The following is a 19,105-nucleotide window of genomic DNA, read 5'->3' as shown; positions in this document are numbered from 1 at the left end:
GAACATCAGGGCGAAGCAAAGAGAAGCATTAGGGAGGAGCAGACAATTCTTGAACATATGACTGGAAAGCTTTGGAGCACCATCTCCTCATGGCCATCACGTGCCTGTGTGAAAAACCTACAATGGCTGTCATGGAGGCCAATGCGGAAAGAGTGGGTCCCAAATCGACAATGGCCCAGGCCTAGTGCAGATAAGGTCGACTTGGTGACAGCCCAGAACTGAAATTTAGTCAATGGTGAACTATCAATATTGCAAAATAAGGGTCCTTCCCTTGCCCCATGGTATCCCAGAAAAACCTGCAAGGCCTTGACAGGGCATAACTCTTCGAATTGGGCCTGGTTGAGGACCACCAGTGTGCCCTTGCTGGACTGATTAGTCTTTGATCTTCGAATGCAGAGGTGGATCAGGGTGGGATGGACCTGCACATCGGTCTACCTCAAGGCCCTCCTGGACAAGTCAGATTTGGAAGCCCAAACCAGTTCCAAAATCCTAAGGGCCCCAAGGAAGGCCGTTAATGCCGCTGCGTGGTAAAGGGAAACCTCATATGGGGAAGAACAAATGGATAGCCATAATCCCCGGAGGCCAAGAAGGATATCCGGAGTAAGGGGGTGCCTGGAGTCTGGCATGGCAGGTGACATCTGTGTCCAACCTTGCACCGCTCGCCTATCTAGGAAATCTGACGTAGAGTCGTCACCTCCTTTTACCTTGGCCCAGAAGGCCAAACCGGCAAGCTTCCCACTTATGGTCCTGGCAGATAGCCCCTTTTTCCTTAAATGTATGCAAAATTGCAACAAGTGGTCTACCGGTAAGGGCCAGGTTTCCTGTAGCTGAAGTCCGCTCCTGAAGGCGCGGAACTCCCTACCTGCTCTGTCATAGGCAGCTCTAGTGCTGGGAGCTATAGAGTTCAGGATAGCGTGCTCGACTTCAGAATGCCAATCTCCCATAGTCCTACTGGCATGGGGTCTGGTAGTGGATGTGCCCACGGGGCTAATACCCGGAACCTGTCAATCTGGTTTCACAACAAAGCATCAGCAATTGGGTTCCTCAAACCCGGTACATGGCGGGCTCGGAACAAGATGTTGTGATGTAGGCACTAGAGCGTAAATGCTCTAACCAACGTCATGACCCTTTGGTTTCTAGAGGACAAGGTATTAACAACATGCACCATGGACATGTTGTTTCACCAAAAGAGGGCAGCCAAATTGGCCATTAGGTCGGCCCAGATGTGCACAGCTATGTAAATAGGGAAGAATTCCAGGAAGTTAAGGTCCTGACAAATACTGGTGGCAGCCCAGCTCTCTGGCCATTGGCCAAGGCACCATCAATCCCGCCATTAGGGATGTACGAAAGTCACTTACCTTTTTGCAGGGGTGATTCGCGGTGGGGGGGAGGTGCTTCGCTTCTCCCCCTGAAGTTCAGGCGAGGGGGGGGAGGCGCCCCACCTTGCCCGGCCGAAATTCAGGCCGGGGGGGGAGGCGCCCTGCCTCGCCCAGCCAAAATTCAGGCCGGGGAAAAGCGCCCTGTCTCCCCAGCCGTGAAAGAAAAAGTGAAAAAACAACAACAACCCCTTGATAGGCTACGTAACGATTAACGTAGCCTATCACGGCTAGATTTCCAAAGTCAGCCATGATAGGCTATGTTAATCGTCACGTAGCCTATCACGGGTGACTTTGGGGGAAAAAAAAAAAGCGCATACGCAAATGACGCCGGCCCATGGGCGCTGCCATTTGCGTTCCTTATTTTGTCACGTCTAGTCTACGTAAAGATTTACGCAGACTACAGCGAAAATAAGGGAATGCTATTTGCGTTGCCCTTATTTTCGCCGTAGTCTATGTAAATCTTTACATAGACTAGACGTGCCAAATTAAGAAATGCAAATGGTGGCGCCAATGGGCCACCACCATTTGCGTACGCACTTTTTTTTTTCCCCCTCAAAGTCACCCGTGATAGGCTACGTGACGATTTACGTAGCCTATCACGGCTGACTTTGGAAATCTAGCCATGATAGGCTACGTAAATCGTCACGTAGCCTATCACGGGTGTGTGTGTATGTGCGTGTTTTTGGTTTTTTTTTTTTATTTTGTAATGGCGGCAGCGGCAGCCGGTCGGGAGACCAGCCACCACCCCCGCCCCCGATGAAACGCCGCCGTACCGCCACCGGGACCCGCCGCCGAGAGGGACATTCGGCCATGGTAAGTCCCATCCGGGGGGGGGGCGGGGGGCCAGCAGAGAATTTCCCCATCACTTTCGGGGGGCCGAATGCCTCAGTGCTCGGCCTCCTGAAGATTCGTGGAGAAATTCTCCACCATCCCTACCCGCCATATTAGTCCGAAACCCAGGGCACTGGCAGAATCAGAATGTATCTGCAGGTTGGCACGGAGAAGCAACTCACACCTCCAGAAGGAGACACCATTAAAATCTTGGAAAAATTTAAGCCAGACCCAGAGGTCCATGCACATGGCGGAGGTGACCCTGGTGCGATGATGCGGCAGTTGAAGACCACACATTGCCCAACATAGCCAGCGTAGGAAGGCGCAGCTGGGGGCTACCACCCTACGAAGTTCAAATGCCCTATCACTTCTTGAAGGGTTCTGAGGGAGACTTTATGAAGCTGTAAGATGGCCTGGAGCTTAGCCCAAAGGACCAGTAGCTTGTCCTGAGGGAGGTGAGAACATTGTGTGAGGGTATCCAGTTCAATCCCTAAAAAAGTTAAAGTGACCGACAGGCCCTCAGTCTTCTCATGGGCCAAAGGGACACCCAGGTTGGAGGAAAGGGATACAAATGCTCGGATTAAGTCAGAACATTGACTGCTGCCACTAGGCCTGGTGAACAGAAAATCATCCAAATAATGGACCATGTTCTGGGAACCCAACCTATCTCTCACGGCCCAGTCCAGAAAGGTGCTGAACCTCTTGAACATGATGCAAGAGATAGAGCATCCCATGGAGAGGGCGTGGTCGATGTAAAACCTATCCTGGAAACAGAATCCTAACAGATCAAAGTCAGCAGGGTGGATAGGCAAAATGCGAAAGGCAGATTTGATATCACACTTGCCCATCAGAGCCCTGTGGCTGAGATCACAGATCATGGCCACCGCCTCATCAAAGGAGGTGTACTACATGGAGCACAGATAATCCAGGATCTCATTGTTGATGGACTGGCTCTTGGGGAAAGAGAGGTTATGAAGCAATCTAAACTCACCGATGGATTTCTTGGGCATTATTCCCAAAGGAGAAATCCGAAAAATGGGCATCGGGGGCGTGGAAAAAGGACCTACCACTTGTCCCGCCAGTACCTCTTTGTCAACTTTTTCCCGAACCAAGTATTGCATGGCGAGGACAGACTTTTGATTACCAGTGAAATACGGCCTGCGCTGACCCCGAAAAGGGATCCTAAAGCCCAGCATGAAGCCACGTTACAAGTAGGGATGTACGAAACACCTACCTGGCTCCGCGCCGGGCAATTCACAGTGGGGGGGAGGTGCCCCGTCCCTCCCCCCGGAATCCTGCCCTGCAGGCTCCGCTCTGCGGCCAAGCTGCAGAGCCACCAGCCGGCTCCGGCCGCCCACAGCTGGACATCCGGCCACTGGGCAGCCCTGCAGGGACACAAATGGTGGCTGTCGTAGCCACAGCCATTTGCGTCCCTGTATTAAGCCGTGATTTACGTAGCCTATCACGGCAGGGGAAAAAACCCCAGCGTACGCAAATGGCGGTAGCCACCGCCATTTGCGTACGCTGGGTTTCCCCCCACCGCCGTGATAGGCTACATAAATACTTAACGTGGCCTATCACGGCCTCCACAGGGACGCAAATGGCTTCCCTGTGTTAGCCATGATAGGCTACGTAAGTATTTACGTAGCCTATCACAGCTATGAAGAGGAGGAAGCAAATGGCCGCCATTCGCAAAGCAGTGTGGACGGGAGCAGGTAAGTGCTCTGTTTCGTGCACCTTTCATGGGGTGGGGGCGGCAGGGACTTCATCCTGCATACCTTTCGTGAGTTGGGGGGCGGGGGCTTCATTCTGCGACAGATTTTGGGGGGCCGAATGCCAGTGCATTCGGCCTCACCGAGATCCGTCACAGAATTCTCTGACATCCCTAGTTACAAGTAGATCACGTCCTCCTGGTTAGGGTAGCATTCCAAAAGCTGAAGGAGCGGCAAAACCTTAACTGGGCTGGGGCCCTTTGGGATGGGGTTGTTGCCTGCTACCGGGCTTCCTGCCACCATGGCCTTCCTTCAGAGGACCCCTCCATCCCCTGGCTATAGGGCAGGAGGCACAGGAGTGCTGACCGCCACAAAAGGAGCATTCATGATGGAAGTGGCATGGGTTACGGGAGCAGGAGCATTTGAAGCTGAACTCCCAGCACAGCCAGCGGTGTTGAACCCCTGGACCTGCAATGGGCCTGGAGGCCATTGCAGGAGACAGCTTGGCAAGAATGTGGCTACTGTCAGATCTGTCCCCGAAGCCTGGCCTGGAAGGGGTCATAAATTGGAGCCAAAGGTCCTGGTCCTTTAAGTCCCAATGCATGGAAGGGTCCATGGCGGCCCTCCGGCAGAAGGCTTCGTCATAGGCCAGCCAGGCATTCCCTCCGTCCTCTGTGTAAGCCCTACAGATTATGTCCAAGTACTTGGTGAGGACCAACCTCCTGTCAGGGAATCCCTGCTGGAGGATGCCGGCATAAATCAAGAAACCAGGCAACCAATTTGCCCAAGTGCATGGCAACTTCTGTGGCTTACCACGCTCGGGTTCCTATTAGGGATGGCAGAGAATTCCGCCACAGATTCCAGTGAGTGGATTCTAAAGAATCTGCCCCCCCGGAATCCATGGCGGAACGGCCTCCCGCCCCCTCGCCCCCCCTGCAGAATCCCCCGGGATGGAACTTACCTGGGGTGGATTCGGCGGATTCAGCGGCAGCAGCAGCGGTTCTGGTGGCGGCAGCGGCGGCTCCGGCAGCAGCGGCGGCTGGTCTCCTGGCCAACCGCGGCCAGGCTACTGCGGCCGCCATTGCCATCCTTGCAGCTGTGATAGGCTATGTAAGAATTTACATAGCCTATCATGGCTAACCGCCCCCCCAAAACCCAGCATATGCAAATGGCAGCGGCTACGGCAGCCGCCATTTGCATTCCCTATTTTTCTCCGTTCTAGCCTACGTAAATATTTACGTAGGCAATTATGGCGAAAAAAGGGAACTGTAAATAGCGTAGTGGGTGTTATTTGCGTTCTTTTTTTTTCACCGTTTTATCCTACATAAATATTTACGTAGGCTTTTACGGCAAAAAAAAATAAAACACACAAATAGTGTCCACTACGCTATTTGCGTTTCCCTTTTTTTCCCTGCTGTAATTGCCTATGTAAATATTTACATAGGCTAGAAGGGCGAAAAAAAGGGAAAGCAAATGTCGGCCGCCGTAGTCGCCGCCATTTGCGTACACTGTTTTTTGTTTGTTTGTCTTTGCCCAGCTGTGATAGGCTACATAAAGACTTACGTAGCCTATCACAGCTGCCTGGCTGGATGCAAATGGCGACCGCTACGGTGGTTGCTATTTGCGTCTGCACCAGCCAGCCCGCAGCTGGAAATCCGGCTGCGGACGGCCCTGGCCGGCTGCTCCGTGGAGTCGCCGTGGAGCAGAGCCGGCCGGGCATGATTCCGGGGGAGAGGACCGGATCGCCTCCCCCCCATCGAGGATTCCGGGGGAAGGGACGGAGCGCCTCCCCCCCCCATGAACGGAGGCCGAGATGTCTGTTGACATTGCAGGGAAAGGCCAACCCCGAGGGGTAAACCAAGGCATCCAACCCCATGACCCAGAATGTCCCCCACCCAGCCATGTGAAGTGAGGTGCGGAGGCCGCCTCACCTGAAACCAAGGTAGTCATGTTTGTATCCCCTGCCAGCAAGGTGGAAGATGTGGCCTGGGTCACTGGAGATAAAAGTGCCCCAGGAAGGTGACCTGCCTCCATCGGTGGTGTACCGTCAAGGTAAGCTGTTGAGGATGAGGTGGAGACTTCAATGGCGTCCAGACACGCTGAAATAGAAAGCAACAGTGAATGTTGCGTCTGCTGTCGCGTTCTTTTGGGCTGGGCCTAGGGATGTACGAAACTCACTTACCTTTTCACAGAATTTTTTGCGGTGGGGGGGGAGGCGCTCCATCCCTCCCCCCAGAATCCTTGATGGTGGGGAAGGCGATCCGGTCCTCCCCCCTGGAATCCTGCCCGGCCGGCTCCACTCTGCGGCGGCTTCGCGAAGCAGCCGGCCAGGGCCATCCGCAGCCAGATTTCTAGCCGCGGACGGGCTGCTGCGGCCACCGTTTGCATCCAGACAGGCTGCCGTGATAGGCTACGTAAGTATTTACGTAGCCTATCACGGCTAACCCCCCCAAAAAACACAAAAAACCAGCAGTCGCAAATGGCAGCCATTTGCGTTCCCTATTTTTCGCCATTCTAGCCTACATAAATATTTACGTAGGCTATTACGGCGAAAAAAAGGGAATGCAAATAGTGTAGTGGGCGCTATTTGCGTTCCTTTTTTTTCTCGACGTAATAGCCTACGTAAATTTTTATGTAGGCTAGAACGGCGGGGGGAAAGAAAGGAATGCTAATAGTGCCCACTACACTATTTGCGTTCCCCTTTTTTTTGCCGTAATAGCCTACGTAAATATTTACGTAGGCTAGAACAGCGAAAAATGGGGAATGCAAATGGTGGCCGCTGTAGCCGCTGGGGTTTTTTTTGGGGGGTAGCTGTGATAAGCTACATAAATACTTACGTAGCCTATCACAACTGCAAGGACGCCAATGGCGGCCGCAGCAGAAAGGCCGTGGCCGGCCAGGAGACCAGCTGCTGGAGCCGCCGCCAGAACCGCCACCACTGAATCCTCTGCATCCACCCCAGGTAAGTTCCATCCCTGGGGATTCCGCGGGGGGCGGGGGGGCAGGAGGCCGTTCTGCCATGGATTCTAAAGAATCCGGCCTCACTGGAATCTGTGGTGGAATTCTGTGCCATCCCTAGCTGGGCCACCATGGTTTCCTTGGGCCCGGCTGGGGGAGGGGGGGAATCCCAGAGGACCGCTCGGTGGCTTCCAGGAGGGAAAGGATCGAAGCCAAGACTGGACCCGCATCATCCTCGGACTCGGAGTCAGGTCGACGCTGTGGCCTTTTTGTGGGAGGCAAGGCTGTGGAGCTTTACCTTTCCCTGGCCCTTTTTGGGAGGCATGGTGAGACAGACAAAAAACAATGACAAAGTGGGAGGGACAGAGGTTTAGGAGTCAGCGACCACCCAAAGCCACACTGCAGGCCTAACGACTGGTGAAAAACTGGGCGGAGACCGGAACCTGGACCCCTGGTCACAGCACAATGCTCTAACCACTACTCCACACTAGCTCCTGGGGGATACAGACCAGGGCTGACCAGCAGGGCAGCAGTTGGCCAAAACCGGCACCTCAGGCCCTCTGATTCTGGGCCTAGGGGCCCAGAGACATCAAAGGGCACCAGCCGGTAACTGCCCATCCTGCTCAGGGAAAGCCCACAATCTTTGGGCCTATGTCCTGGGAGAATCCGGCCCCTGGTAACTGGGCCAATGCAGGCCCTGGGGAGGGCGTTGGGGGGGGGGAGATAGCACCTCCTACAAAGGGACGAACTCGCAGGAGCAAGCCCAATGGCTACCCGCCGACGAGCATGCGCTCCAAGACGTTGGCCGCCCAAGCCACGGTTGCCGGGAGAACGGTGGACCCAAAAGGAGGCATGCACTGCATGCCGCCCGCCAGGACCACTGCCACCCAGTGGCAGAGGCTCATGGCCACTGCCGCCTGCAGAGACCAGCAAGGCCATCTGCCGCACCCACAGGGCTGGAAGGAGGCGAGGGGTGGCCAAAGGGCGAGGAGAGGACTTAAAAGGAGGTGCGTGCCATGCGCGCTGCCAGCCAGGACCGCCGCCGCCGCCCCACAGTGGAGGAGTGCAGCTGCCACTGCCAGCAGAGCCTGGTAAGGCTGCCTGCAGCATCAGCCGGGGCACAGGCTCAGCAGCTGGAGAGGCGAGGGGTGCATGTGCCACTGAGGCAGGCACCGGCGTCCCCAAAGGCACAGTACGCGCCGCCAGCAGCAAAGATGGGGCGAGCCAGCCGAGCTGGGATCGCCGCTGCCCTGGGAATGAGGCGTGGCCGCCGCCGCAGCCAGCAAAGCCCAGCCAGGAGAGGCAAGGGGCGCATGCGCCGCCGAAGTGAGCGCCAGCGCCCCCAGAGGTGCGGCAAGTGCTGGCAGCCGCAAGGACAGGGCAAGCTGGGTGAGCGTCAAGCCGAGCACATGGAGACAGGCGGCAGTCATAGAGATCCGAGATCAGAGATCCGAGCGTCCCAGCGAGGAAGGAGGCAAATGTTTTCTCTTTCGCTTCGAAGCCGCGTGAGCGAGAGAGCTTTGATTGGGAGGGGGGCAGAGTTTAAGGCAACTCTGCCTGCCCCTCCCTGCTTGGTGGCACCACTGGCAAGCACCCACGTCATCTCTCCCCACCTGCCTACAATATTCGTGCCCCCCCCCCTTACAGCCAGACAAGCTGGCACTGGGGTTAGGGCATTTTGTTCAGACAGCTAAAGGTACTGTATGGAAAGAAAAAGCAAAGTCTCAAAGAAGCCATAATATACTACTACGACTCCGACTCCTCCTTCTCCTAATTCTAATAATTAGAAGAATAAGAATAATAATTGTGTTGAAATATTCTTGAGATGGAGAATAAAGGGCACACATTTTTTAAAAGATGAGGAAAGAAGGAGCAGAAGAGATTCATTTAAGAGCCAGCACAGCAAGAAAAGCAATTGTTTTGTGCATATCCATTTCTTCATTGAAATGAAATGTGAGAACTTTTGATTGGCTTAACCTTGACAAAATTAACAGGCCTGTTTTGAATTATACTGCAGACAGTGCTGTCAGCTTTTGCTATGCTCATCGTGCAGTTATGGAAATGATAAATATTCTTCATAGATGGTTGGACTCTAAAGTGACCACAGAGACAATTTTGCTATAAAAGTGCTTTGAAATATTAGCTGTGATGATCACCTCAGTGGTAAAACTAAACAAAATCAAATATGTGTTCCAGACTCTGGAATAATGTCACCGAACATGTACACTACCCCAGAAGAACAGCACTAAATTCCCCAATGCAAGAGTATGTACAGTTTTGAATGAACATCATCACAGGCTTTATTACAGAAAGTGCAAAAATAGGCAGAGGAGTTTGAATTCTGCCTTGATGACTCACTGAGTAGTTTCTATGGGTGGGAAGGCTAGAAAAACATATCAGGTGAACATTCACTCTAGATCATTAGTAAATATTTTTTTGTCATAAAAATATTGGGCTTTCTCTTCTTCCTCTTTTTCTTCTTTAAAAAAAATCTTAATAAAATGGAATAGAAATAGTGGATGTGGTAAACTAGGGCCTGCAGTAGCACTTGTAGTTGTACCTCATAATTTTCCCTGTTGGATACTGCCCAAGGTTCCTATTTATTTAAGTTCTTTCTGCCTTTTTTCCAAGGAGCTCAGAGTAATATATACGATTCTCCCATTCCCAAAACATGCACGCGCGCACGCACACACACGCACACACACACACATTTGTTCTCAAAACAACCCTGCGAAGTAGGTTAGGCTGAATGATTGTGAGTGGCCCAAGGTCACCTAGGCAAACTCATAACTGAAGATGACAGAGTGGCTCAGAAAAAGATATGGGAACAAATGGGAATTTGTAAAGTTAACAGCATTGCAAAGATCTACAAATATCAGGAACTGGTCTGCAACTCATAATATATTTTACAACAAGCTCTCTGGGTCCAATTTTAATTTGAATTTTGTGAGATAGCAGATTGCTCTTGGTTATTATATGTGAGTGTTCATTGTTTGTGCATTATATTGTGTTATTTTTGTGAAGTTTTCTTCTTCTTTGCTTTGCTTGAAAACTTGATATGTGAAATAAGAAACAACAGTTAAATTCACAGATGAGTGGTGATTTTTAATACATCTCTCCACAGCCCTAGTCAAATGCCAAATTCTGATTTCCCAGACTGGTGGTACCCTCCAGATGAGTTGGACTGTAAACAATCATTCAATCAATCAATCTTGATTTGCTTAGAGTGAAGCTAAAGCATTATTTAATAACCCTTTTACAGGGAAGTACATTACTCTAGGAATATAATTCTGCTCTGTGTTTAGACATAAAAACACATTTTTAAAGCATTTCAATTTTATGTTCTGTAAGTAATTAGAATTTGAGAGCTATGACTGTTTCTTTGCAAATTCCTGGAGTAGCATTTTTTAAAATGTGGTTTAGGTTTTAGTGCAGTATTGTGTTTAATATCTGAAAATGTCTAATGAATTATGAATATAAATAATGACTTTATTATGGTTGGCTATAGGGTGAAGCCAATAAAATCCATATTATTCAACTAAATGAAAGGGAAAGAGCTATCCTGCATAAAACACGAAATATTTTGCTTTTTCCTTTAGGATTATCGGGTGAACATATTTCTCCGTCAGAACTGGAATGATCCACGTCTTACATATAGTGAATATCCAGATGATTCTTTAGATTTAGATCCTTCTATGTTGGACTCCATTTGGAAACCTGACTTGTTCTTTGCCAATGAAAAAGGTGCAAACTTTCATGAAGTAACAACAGACAACAAGTTGCTTCGAATTTTTAAAAATGGAAATGTTCTTTATTCCATCAGGTAAACTGCAGATTTTATGTCGGAACTATGAGATTATGATGCAGTTTGGGTGCAATTCGCATTCCATTAAAGTAATTGGTAAAATCATTATTGCATTCACTGGTTGGGGATTGTTCATATATATGGATACAAGGACATAGCCTGAGTCACCCATATATAATACAATCAGAGAACTTCCTGAAGGCTGATTCAAATGTCATGGTCCCAGGTAGAGATGATAACTTTGAATTGGCCCTAAAAGTATCATTGCTGAATTTTCTAGTGCTGTGCCAAAAATTTCTCCACATTTTTTTCGACCATTCTCATTCAATTTGATAGAAAATAAATTGCTTTTGAAAAGAAATTCAAAGGAGAAGAAATTTCGGAGAAATTCTCATGGATTGGGTTTGGGGTTCTTGTCCTTACTTAACTTATGAGTTGGCTATGGAGTGGGCATGGTTGTCTCCTCTTTCATTGTACAATAATCTCTGTAGCAGCCTGTAGCCTCCTCACCTTCCTACACTTCAATTAAACCTATCATGAGGAAGACATGAGGTAATTCCTCCCATGGGGTGTTTTCAGTTCAAGAATGGCAGGTGGCCTGGAAGGCTACAGAGCAATGGAAAGATGTGTAATAGAGAGAGAAAACGCACACAGCACCCTCGACCACCTTACAGTGATTAGGTAAACTCAAAAACCACAAGAAATTCAAAATTCTGCCTCAGAAAAAATGGAAGCCTCAGCATAGTTGACGCTGTTGCCACTTGCAGGAGCAGTGCAATAAACCAAAAACCCTTAGGAAAAAAGAAAGAACCTGGGCTACAACCCCTGCCTAAGCCCTACCTGTGAGATACTGTTGGAGAATTTCTCCTCCCTTAGGAGAAATTCAGTGAATTTTTCCCTTCAGTTTCTGTGCCCACAAATAGGCTCGAGAATTTTGAGAGGCCATTTGTACACAGCTCTAGAATTTTCATTTGAAAGCAAAGAAGTCCCCTTACGGATTTTTTTTTTTGGGGGGGGGGGTAAAAACTGTGTGGATTTTGCTTTCCCATGCAATGTTCTTCATATGCACTCTGTTCCCTATGGCAAGTGGGCTGAACCTCTTTCAGCCTGAGGGCTAAACTCAATTTTGGAGAAGGTCTCAGGAGCCACATTGCAGTGGTGGGCGGGGCTGAAAGCAAAGTGGGTGGAGCCAAAACACTGGCATATTTCAGTTTGAAGATCTTACTACTAGTACGTAAGCCTTAGGAGAGGCATTCAACCTTTTAGAATGGCGGGGGGGAGCAGCTGGGAAATGTCCTTGGGACCCCAGGTGTGCCCAAGGTTCAACACCCCTTCTCTATGGGGATTCTTCCACAGACTCTGTTTGGCCTTTATGGACAGAGTATACTAGTGCAACCCTTTCCTTGAAATAAAGGATGAACTTTCCTTGTAATAAAGAGCCAATTAAGAGGTTTCCTCTAGCAGAGGAGAGGCTCAGATCGCTTTTATATGAAAGACCTAAAATGGTGCTTTAGTGGTAATCTCACAAACCACTTACAACCTCCCAATTTTAGTGGGATTGTGAACCCATTCTGGGTTTCAGTCAGAACCAGCCAGAACTCTAAAGGGGTTCTGAACCCTAGCTCCAAAATAGGTTCAGATCCTTGGATAGCTCCTTTAGAGTCCTGGCCATTTCTGGCTGAAACCCAGAATGGATTCACAGCTCCATCAAAATTGGAGTCACCAGCCTCCAGTGCTAACATGGATTTACAGGTATTGGGCAGGATTGGGCTGTAGTCTACAATACAGCTGAATCCTGGCATGAATTGCATTGAGAGAGTACTGTGAAAAAAATGTGAAGGCCAAATACATTTACTCACAGGTAAGCCTCACTGATTTTCCTGGGGTTTCCTCCAAGTAAGTTTCATAGGACTGCAGTCTTAAAATATATTTCTCAGGATACTAAGCTGATTAACTTTATATTATTTTCCAAATGCCTAATTGATTCTCAGCTTATAACAATTACATGTGTCTGCCTGACTGCCAAGTGTTGTGCTATTTACCACATATGGATGTGTACATATTGTACTTTTGAAAGGGAGGGACTCTGTGCCATTATAATAGTTGTTTTGTGTCCTTTCAGATTGACTTTAATACTCTCCTGTCCCATGGATCTCAAAAATTTCCCAATGGATGTCCAAACATGTATAATGCAGCTGGAAAGCTGTAAGTGTAAACACACCATTTTAATGTTCATAGCAGACAGCCCTGTGGCAGGCTAAAGACTACTAATTCATTGCAGTATGAGCTTTTCATAGACAATAACATCTTCAAATGCATCAAGTTCCTTGTTGATGTTATAGATGGAGATGGTAGTGGTGGTGGTGGTGGTGGCAGCGGCAGTGGCAGCGGCAGAAAAGCATGTTCTCCTGCTCCAGAAAGAGAACATGTATCTCTCCTTGGGGAAAAAAAGCTCATCTATACCCTGCTTCTCTACACCAGGTTTTTATCTTTCCGGGGCATCTGTTTCTGGATCCTTTGTAGGGTTAAGATTGGCTCCTTTACACATGTTTACATGTGCTTTTTTCCATGGATTTCCTTTCTCTGCAAGTTCTATATGTTTCATTATGCAGCCCTAGATGGGACTGTGATATAGTGGGATTCTGGAAATTCACCACCTGTTGGAGTGCTTCACAACACAATTAAAATTTATTGCTACATTTTCCATGTTAGGAAAAAAAGCCAGGATAAAGGTTATAAAGTATGGCAGAGGCCCTGGAGGTTGACACTGTCATGTAAAGAAGCCGCAAACTTCTGGGAGTGACCAATCACAAGTTCATGATAAAAGCCTCATGTAAAGAAGTCCCCAGAAGACTGGGGAAAGAAACACAAGTCACTAATGCTTCCTATCCTACATCTTCTTTGGAATGTCCAAAGCAGCACCTATTTGTAGTTACCTGTAATGCCCTACATACAGGGCGGGGGGGGGGGGAGCTGAGGACATCTACAATGTGCATGGGTGTGAGATTATTATTAATAGTATTGATCTTCTAGTCAGACTGAAATAAGCAAACTGGAATGAAAAATAAGCTGTTGTACCTACTTGTTTTTCTGCTTGTTGTTTACAGTGGAAGTCAGGTCACGCTTAAAGAATCTGTCATATAGTTAGCTTCAGGAATTCTGATCTTCAGACAGAGCTTCATGCATTTGCCTCTCCTGGAGGTTTGCTGCTGGGCTGCCTTGCAGGGAAGTAGTAAAATCAGTGCAGTCAACATGATGAGATTTCTTAACCACAGCGGGATGCATAGAGATCCACTCGGATTCAGCAAAGCAAAGCAAAGCTGCTCTGGAACATGTGCCTTAAATAGTAATTTGTAAAAAATAAAAATAAATAAAAATGAGAGCAGAACTCCAGCAAGTTACTGTGACTTGGAGAACTATAGGGCAAATGTCTAATCTAATTGAGCTCTTTGTGAATAATTACTGACCATACAAAAACACTACAGATTCTCCCATTGTGTCCAAAGCACTCTGTGTATATAATCAAACTAAGAGGGGGAAATGGGATGCAGTTGTTTAAAGACATGCTGTATACTATAGAAACAAAATAGTAGCACTGAAAATTTAAAAAGTGGTATGATTGGAAGGAAGGTCACAGAGCCCCTTTGCACAATAATTATTCTGTAGATCTGGATAGGCTTTGTGGGGCACAACTGAATCACCAGGGCCACTTCCCCAGGAAAGGCTCTCACTGAAAAACCTCCTAGTGAGGGACTGTAGCTTAGTGGAAGGGCACCAGCTTTTTATGCAGAGGGTCCCAGGTTCAATCCCTGTTATCTCCAAGTAGAGCTAGGAAAGAAACTGGCTTGAAACCCTGGAGAGGCACTGCCAGTCAGTGTCAACAATACCAGGCTAGGCCAGCTAGTGGTCTGACTCAAGCCCTTTTAATCCGTTCTTCTTTGTGTGTTCAAAGAACGCATGAGGAGAGGAGAACTCCACCCCCACCCCCACCCCCACCCCGGCATGACATCGCTCAGTGGGCGAGCACCTGCGTTGCATGCAGAAGGTGCCAGATTCAGTCCCCAGCATTTCCGGATAGGGCAGGAAAAACACCAGCCTGAAACCCTGGGGAGCTGCTGCCAGTCAGTGTCAATAATACTGGGCTATCTAGACCATTGGTTTGACTCAATATTAGGGCTGTCAGAGAAATCTGCAACAGAACCAAATGCATTCAGATTTTTTTGAATCTGACCTGTGGATTCCACAGCAGACCAGCTTTTCCCGTCAGGCAGATTCCGCGGGCTTGTGGGCCATTTTTCTAACCGAGGATTTTGAGCAAATTTTGTTGTAGAAAAATAAGCACAGAAGTTTTAAAAAACAGCTGAAAATGCACATTTCCGCCATAGGCTAAAGCATGACAATGCAAATTTGGGGGGATTCATGCATTTTGTGGGAGTTTGCACATTTTTGCACGTGCAAATTTGCACAACTTTGGCATTTAAAAAAAAAAACCAATTTCATTGATGGGTGCACAACAGAACAAGAGGCACTTGACAACCCGTGAAACACAGACGGAATGGATTTTACACACTCCGTACATCCCTACTCAGTGTAAGGCAACTTCCTCTGTTCCTGTATAGCCCCCTTCAGGCATTACCCTCCACATGGCAATCATAATCATGGGGAGGAAGAGTGGGGCTGCGCCTGCTGGCCCCATCCCTGTTCTAACAGCCCTGCTGCCCCCCACCAGCTATGCATTGGCAGGAATGTCTGAAGAGGGGATCCTCTGCTATGCACATTGGCTCCCCCTACATTTTAAGATCCAGCAGGGATGCAAAATTGGTGGTGGGTCCAGCAGATGCAGACTTGCTCTTTTCCTCCACGTGAAAACCCCTGAAGGGGTATAGTTCCCCCTCCAGAATGACTGCCCTGAAAGTGACACATGGCAGAAGCTACGCTCCAAGTAGGGATGGGCAAATGAGTGAATTCTGAGATCACTACGATTCTCCGAACACTAGGGTTGGCAGAGAATTCCGCCACGGATCTCGGTGAGGCCGAATGCCAGTGCATTTGGCCCCCCGAATTCCATGGTGGAACGGCCTATCACCCCCCCGCCCCCCCGCGGATCCCCCCCGGGACAAGACTTACCTGGAGCGGGTCTTCCAGGCGGCAGCGGCTCCAGCGGCGACTCCGGCGGTGGCAGCTTCAGCAGCCGATCTTCCGACTGGTTGCCGCCACCACCATTTCCAGTGTTAAAAAAAAAAAAAAGATGTGATAGGCTGCGTAAAGATTTACATAGCCTATGATGGCTAGGTTTTTTTTTAAAAAACGACGTGATAGGCTACGTAAATCTTTACGTAGCCTATCACGTCTGATTTTTTTTAAAAAAAAAATGCGCGTATGGCCGCTGCCATTTGCATTCCTTATTTTGGCCCATCTTAGTCTATGTAAATATTTACGTAGACTAAGACGGCGAAAATAAGGGGGAACGCAAATAGCGTCCGCTACGCTATTTGCGTTCCCCTTATTTTCGCCGTCTTAGTCTATGTAAATATTTACGTAGACTAAGATGGGCCAAAATAAGGAACACAAATGGCGGCGTCCGTAGCCGCCACCATTTGTGTACGCGCGTTTGTTTGTTTTTTTAAAAGTCAGACTTGATAGGCTACGTAAAGATTTACGTAGCCTATCACGGCTGACTATAGGGACGCAAACGGCGGTGGCTACAGCCGCCATTTGCGCCCCTGTTAGCCAGCAGCCTGATGTCTGGCTGCTGGCAGAGCCGGCCGGCAGCTCCGCGGAATCCCCACAGAGCAGAGCCAGCCGGCCAGGATTCCGGGGGGAGGGACGGAGTGGAACCCGGTGGAGCCAGGTAAGGCCAATTTCATACATCCCTACCGAACACTGTCTCACCACTCGTCTCATGCCCAATCGCTCTGCGTGAACAGGAAAAGTGCGCAAATGGAGCAGCGATTGACCGTAATCCGTAATTTTCCTAATTTGTCCAACTTTCTTCCATAGACTAAAGCAGGGCTGATTCAGTCTTCAGGAGAAATTGGTGCAAATTAGGAACTTTGTGCAAAAACAAATTGGGAAGGTTGTGCAAATGGAACACAAGAAAATCTCTGGCAATTTGCAAACACTTTTGGCAGGCACATCTTTGTGCTAGCGATCATGTTCGGGCTTTGAACAGGGCATGCTCACATGTTTCATGAGCAAAAACAAAATTGTCATACATCCCTCGCTCCAAGCTCGTGCCCCCTCCTCCCCTCCATGATATTGCATGGGTTTTCCTTACATAACCACTGCAGCATTTTATCCAAGGCAAGAATGCCCTTGTATGCTGACTGTTGATCATATTCCCATTGGTAACGCTCTGTATCAGCTATCAAGCATACAGAATTACAGCAGTGTAGCTGATTTTGTAAGCTTTTAGTATAAGCCATGGTCTGCTCTTCTGCTCCCATCTCATCACATCCCAACTATGCTCATTTCAGGCTGTGCAATGATGGCTCTGTGTACTATTAGCACACCACATCTGGTAATAATCATTGTGCTGATGCAGTGGCATTCCCATATGCTTCTTCTAACATACATGTACTGGGTCAGTTTATGATGCCAGTGCAATAAAGCAGATTTGGTAATGCATTAGCAGAGCAGTCTTGGGTGTTAATCTCACCCACTCTGTGTGTGTGTGTGTGTGTGTGTGTGTGAGAGAGAGAGAGAGAGAGAGAGAGAGAGAGAGAGAGAATGCAATGGCTTCTAGGATCAGGCCATAAGGGTCAGTGTGATAGGTTGGAAGATTATTTCAAGCATTCCTAAACTGAGAGGTTTAATGCACTCATGCTATAATAGGATATGTAGTCCACTATTGGTCTATAAAGATTATTTATGTATTTTGATGTCAGAAATTTAAAATGTACATATTAATTTGCTATGCAGTTTAAAAGATACCTGGCCCTCAGCAACAATTTGGTATATGGACTGATGATATTGTATCAAACTCCAGAGGTATACTATCTTAGGAAGCAATCCTATGGCCACTAGACAGCAGCTAGAGGGCCATAGGATATGCGTGTTTCCAGGAACCGACCTCGGAGCCCGCGCTCCAAGGTCAGTTCCTGGAAAACTGACCTCCTCCCACGTCTGCGCTACATCGGGGGCAGTGCGGAGAAGCCTCGTCCTCCGTGCTCAGAAGAGGAGCGCGGAGTGGCTGAAAGGGGGCAGAGCTGGGGGTGTTCCGGGGTAGGGAGAGCGGATCTGCCTGTACGACACATCCAATGTGTCATACAGCAGCCTCATCTCCCACTCAGCCCCCCTGCAGCTAGACAGCCGAAAACAGCTGTCTAGAATTTAAAGCAGGGCAGGAGAAGCACGGAGGGAATGATTCCCCCACCACCACCGCCCATGCTTCTCCTGCCTTGCTTTGGATAGGCAGTCGCCTCCTAGTTTGGAGGCGGCCACCTATCTAGATAGGACTGCGCCCTTAGTCTATTATAGCAAGAACAAAAAAAAGAGTTTTCTGGTGCTTTAATGACTAAGCACTCCTATGCACTCTTAGTTGGGAGTAAGCCCCATTGAACTTACTTACATAAGCATGCACAGGATTGTGTTGTAACAAATTTATTGTGGTATAAGCTTTCATGGGCTACAATCAACATAATTACATGTATGAAGTGTTATTATTCTTAGTTAGCAGGTAGACAGATAGATACGTGCATGCACGCACGCACACACAGGCACAGAAAAAAGTTGTCAACCTTGAGGCAAAAAGGCCATGAGTTCGAAGAAGTTGAGTCTGTTCCAGATCGCTTCCTGCAACTGCTACAGGGGTTACTTTTATTGCAAAGCTCTGTAACCAAAATCACCTTCTGTCAATTATACATTTTCAAATCATACATGTTCAACTTGTGCTGTATACTTTGCAGTTTTCAAAAGTAAATTTCCATGGAGAGCATTCAAAGTTCAGAATGGGGCGGCGGGTTGCCCATTTTTAAATGAAACTCTTCCCCTACAGCAGAGTATTCAGTGAGTTACAGATAACAAGGGCCAAGGGACAAAAATGCTGGCAGGAAGAACTTGTGTGCAGAAAGAATCCTAAAGAATTAGAAGAACCAGCTGACTTTTTAAACAATATACTTGCATTAAGGCACTTCAGTTTGTTGTCTGAAATATTTAAATGCCTTAAATTCTTACCAGTCTTTTATAGTGCTCAACTGAAATAGGTGTGTGTTCTGCAATCATACATCCCTGTTCCCGCATTAGATGTCTCCCTTGCTTTTGTGATTTTCCCACCCACAAAGCTATTTGTTAGGAGGTGAGTGTCAGGAGGTTGAGAAGGCAACTGAACTGATACCCCTCCTTTAATCCTAGTTGATTTAGGCTACAGTCCTAAGTATTCTTACTTGGAAAGTAAGTTCCATTGAACTCAATGGGATTTA

At 48.3% G+C, this 19,105-nt stretch overlaps 1 protein-coding gene across 1 annotated transcript in view; it reads left to right on the top strand.

Moving 5' to 3' along the window:
• Window positions 1-19,105, top strand: part of GLRA3 (glycine receptor alpha 3) — a 131,108-nt gene that overhangs the window by 72,196 nt on the left and 39,807 nt on the right. Inside the window, exons 4-5 of the mRNA XM_084860294.1 lie at window positions 10,480-10,703; window positions 12,808-12,890. Of these exons, the coding sequence (XP_084716420.1) occupies window positions 10,480-10,703; window positions 12,808-12,890 (307 nt within the window). The remainder of the gene's footprint in view (window positions 1-10,479; window positions 10,704-12,807; window positions 12,891-19,105) is intronic.

The sequence above is a fragment of the Heloderma suspectum genome, chromosome 5, assembly GCF_057233095.1.
Source record: "Heloderma suspectum isolate Gila_16-S chromosome 5, 16-S_ref, whole genome shotgun sequence".
Lineage (NCBI taxonomy): Eukaryota > Metazoa > Chordata > Lepidosauria > Squamata > Helodermatidae > Heloderma > Heloderma suspectum.
Note: the sequence above shows the minus strand (reverse complement) of the source record. Positions and strands in the feature narration are given on the sequence as shown.